This window comes from Limulus polyphemus, unplaced genomic scaffold (assembly GCF_000517525.1).
Source record: "Limulus polyphemus unplaced genomic scaffold, Limulus_polyphemus-2.1.2 Scaffold2215, whole genome shotgun sequence".
In the NCBI taxonomy this organism is placed as follows: Eukaryota; Metazoa; Arthropoda; class Merostomata; order Xiphosura; family Limulidae; genus Limulus; species Limulus polyphemus.
In genome coordinates this window covers 39,915-44,390 of record NW_013667825.1, presented here as the reverse complement: position 1 = coordinate 44,390, position 4,476 = coordinate 39,915, and the positions used below count along the sequence as shown (strand labels likewise).

The window sequence follows — 4,476 nt, the reverse complement described above, 5'->3', positions numbered from 1 at the left end:
ACTGAGAATGCTTGTATGTACATGTTTTGTAACATACATTTCCAAGCTAAACAGACAGATACTGTAGATACTGAGAATGCTTGTATCTACATGTTTTGTAACATACATTTCCAAGCTAAACAGATACAAACTGTAAATACTGAGAATGCTTGTATCTACACGTTTTTGAGCTTGAATAATTAGTGCACATTTGATATCTAACATGTAATACTGATTCTTACTTAAAGATGATCTTTCTGAATACAAGAAAACATACATAAGTGATACAATCTTCAATATAACATAAATGCAATTTTGTGCATCAGTTACTTTTCAGGTGCACACCCCCAAAGTCAGCTGTGAGATATTTATGTCTTTTTTTCATGACATTCTGTGAATTAATGTCCTCACTAAAACATATTTTAAGTTCTATTATTATACCTTTCAAAAATCAATATTTCACAACTGTGAAAGCAAAACTCATAATAACTCAAAAATATAATTAATAACAAAAATTTACACTAGTGCATACAGCAGATAACACAAATTTCACTTCCAGTAAAATTAACATATCTTTGCTACTCTACTAAAACATGCACATGATGCATTACACTTGTGAGCTGTTACATAACTTTATGTACGCACTCGTTATGCAAATAAGCATAAAGAATTAAGGAAACATAACCTTATCAGCCAATACCAAAAATTCAATAAATAGACTATATTGTTAAAAAAAAAAGTGAAAGTTCAAATTTTGACAAAGTTGCCTGAATTTTGAAGGGGACATAAAGAGTACCTGAATCTAGCATGTGTTTAACAAACCCATGCAAAGTGAGAGAAGTATAAAAAGAGAAGGCCAATGGTTAACATTATTTTTTTTGAATACTCAACCTGTAATTATCCCTAAAAGATGTATAAGGACCAGATAGTAATCAAAGAAAGTAAAATAGGAAAAAAGATAAGTCTAGTTACTTATGCTTGAACAAGTAATTATTATTAGTGATGGATGGAACTACTGTTGTTAACAAAGCTTAGCTTCTTTCAAGAAATAAAAAAATAGCTAGTTCATATTGAAAAAATAAAAATTAAATTAAATATCCTTACAGTTATGTATCTGATAATTCCTGACAGGATTTAAGGAAATCACAACACTTTAAATATTTACTTCGAGTTAAGTATTACAATTCATTCTAATCTTTAAAATACTTACTAGTTATTTTAGGAATGACTGTGATCTTAACATCCTTTTCTCTCTTTTGATTGGAAGCTATCACAAAAGAAAGATATAATCAATAATGGTGTCAGTTACACAGTTTTTTTATTATACACCTAAAATCTAATGACTAGGAATAACTTACTGATTTTACATCTAACATATTTTCTTCAAGAAAATATAGTATGCCTATGTGATGTAATTCCGACACTTTTTAGAAATTCTAAGAATCCATGAGTGAAAGCAAAGAGAATATATCAGCCACAGACCTGCCAACATTAAATTTTGAAGAACAGTAATCCCTACCATGACAAAGGAAAAATGGAAAAAAATGTATACAGAAATAGTGTCACAATTAATTATGTTTTATTTAATGCTTACTAATTACAGTGTACTACTGACTAAGAGCCTTGTATGTAGCTCTTGGTTTTCTTTAGGAAACCATCTGTAAATTCTTTGAAGAAACGTGGTTTTTGTGCCATCTCCATCTTCCTTATCAGCACTGATTCCTAGGTGGAGTTTGACACTGATCCTTTAACGTCTGTCCAGTTTTTGCAAACAAGGAAAAAACCTTCTCACAACCTGCATTGCTGTGTGGCATTACAAGGATAGACTTCATTACTTCAGACAGTTTATCATATTTAAAGTTGAACTGTTCATGATGGCACCCATCTATGACTTGGTGATTGGAAATATACGAGGCAGTAGAAGTTTGGATGAACCAGACAAAGAGAAGACTGATGAAGCATCTGCAATAACCACTAGCACTCATGAACTTTCTAGCCCTCTAGTGGCAACAATATTACACACAACCATAAAAATGTAAAAGCTTTGAGTAAGACGACATCAAAAATATAACAAAAGCCTAGTACAACAATTAAATTGCATACACAAGGTATCACTCGTACCGAGTTATGTAACCAATTTTGTCATAACTATCACCTTTATAATAATTACTTTTAACACTCTTGTTATGCAGACTAAATAATCATTAAATATTAGATCACTAAATGAAATAAATAACTCTTATACAAAATATTCTTGTATATTCCACACTCTTTTGATTGTTCTTGTTTTTTATTCAAAGGTGAATGAATTGAGCCTCTTTCCTGTTTAACATATAATAAATTTCTTATATTATTTATTTATGTGTGAAGGAGGTTGAATATCAGCAAAATCTGCAAAGAAAATATATAAATTGAAATTTGCCGATTCCATAAGTATTCTGACCCACAAGTCAATACTTGGTGGAAGCACCTTTGGTGGCAATTACTGTTGTGAGTCTATTTTGATAGATCTGTACCAGCTTTGCACAATGGGATGGTGTAATTTTTGTCCATTTTTCTTGGTAAAATTGTTTCAATTCTGACAAATTTGTTGGGTATTGGTGATAGACTGCAATCTTCAAGTCTCTCCATAAATTTTCAGTTGGATTCAAGTCAGAACTTTGACTGGGCCACTCCAGGACATTCACTTTCTTCTTTTGAAACCACTCCAGTGTGACTTTGGTTAACTGTCCTGCTGAAATGTGAGTTTTTCGACCCAGTTTTAGATTCTTGGCTGAGTCAAGCAGGTTTACCTCAAGGATTTGTCTGTACTTTGCACCATCCATCTTCCCCTCAATTCTGATGAGCTTCCCAATCCGTGATGAAGAGAAGCATCCACATAATATGATGCTGCCACCACCATGCTTAACAGTTGGAATAGTGTTGACTGGGTGATGTACTGTGTTGGACTTGTGCCAAGTGTAATGCTCTGAATTTATACCAAAAAGCTCAATTCTTTCTCATCTGACCACAAAACCTTTTGCCATGTGTCTGCAGTATCATTTACATGCATTTTGCAAACTCAGTACAAGAATTATGATGATTATTTTTCACTTATGGCTTCTTTCTTGCCACTCGACCATACAGGACAGCTTTGTGTAGGGACCAGGATATTGTCGATGTATGAACAATGACTCCCATCTCAGACATGGAACATTGCAAATCTTTCAAAGTCTTCACGGTGGCATCCCTAACCAATTTCCAGCTTGTGCAGCTGCTAAGTTTGGAAGGGTGGCCTGACCTGGGTAATGACCAGGTGGTATGAAGCACATTCTACTTCTTAATGATGGACTTCACCGTATTAACCCTATCTCCATGGGTACCATTTACTGCACATGACACAAGGTTTTAGTGTCTTACATTCAAAATTTTATGATACTACTTTTTGTTTCATGTTATACCAGTTATAATAGCATAAAATCTTAGCTAATAATCCATATTCTAATAATATACAAGTTTTAAGTTCTTAATTATACAAGGAAATATATAAATAAATCCTGAATTTCCACTAGCATGACACAAGTGACACATTTTGTTTTAGCATGTCACCATCCCTATTTTATCCACCACCCCTTGAAAAAGGAGGAAAATAAATGTCAGTTACTCTCTATAAGATCGTTATTGCTCAGACAAATAATAATTTTTATAGTCTTCAATTTTGTTTGGTTACAGAGCTACCAAATAGAAAATCAGATCCCTACTGCCACACCCACCTGTCATATCCTCTCTTTCACAATTCTTTGATAGTTCTCTCTTATGTTCATTATATATTAACTATAACCAATAGAAAGTCAAGGTTTTCATCTATCAAATGGCATACGGTATAATGTGTTCTGAACAGATAACCATCAAATTTACTCAGAGTAGCAATGTCGTTTCCCACAGGAAAGTTAACGACTAGCTTGGATGAATTTGTAACAGCTCTTGTCGCACAGTTAGAAAGCTAGGAAAATTTTTAGAAGTAACTAAATTTGTCTACTTTTTGCATGTTATTAGTCTATATTCCTTGGTTCATTATTTAATTAAATAAAAATTGTTAAGTGCTTTACTATAGTCACTAAAAAAATCAGGCTGATCAGGTAATGTGAGCTGCACATTCCCCAAGTGAATTACAACTTATAACGGCACAGAAAGTAGTTAGACACAGTTCAAAAAGCAATAAAACAATAACATTTAATTATAAATAGATGTATAATGTTACGAACTTAGAGTTACTTAGGATAAATGAATATAGTTTCATGTTACAATTTGAAATCATTCTAGAAAGAAAAGAAGGTTAATTTAGGTTTATTTTGATTTTTTTGGTGGTTATGAGGTCGATCAAATTCACTGATCCCATTTTGAGATAGGGTAGAGATATTAACATATAAACTATAAGGATTTAGTAAAAAAAAGACGTTTGAAATATATTTAGAAGGATTTAGGGATTACACAAAGGAAATTTGAGACTATTCAAAA

The 4,476-nt window shown here is 32.4% G+C and overlaps 1 protein-coding gene across 1 annotated transcript in view; it reads right to left on the bottom strand.

Annotated features, from left to right (window-relative positions):
- Positions 1–4,476, bottom strand: part of LOC106466299 (SID1 transmembrane family member 1-like) — a 185,677-nt gene that overhangs the window by 143,985 nt on the left and 37,216 nt on the right. Inside the window, exon 7 of the mRNA XM_022394275.1 lies at positions 1,190–1,246. Within this exon, the coding sequence (XP_022249983.1) occupies positions 1,190–1,246 (57 nt within the window). The remainder of the gene's footprint in view (positions 1–1,189; positions 1,247–4,476) is intronic.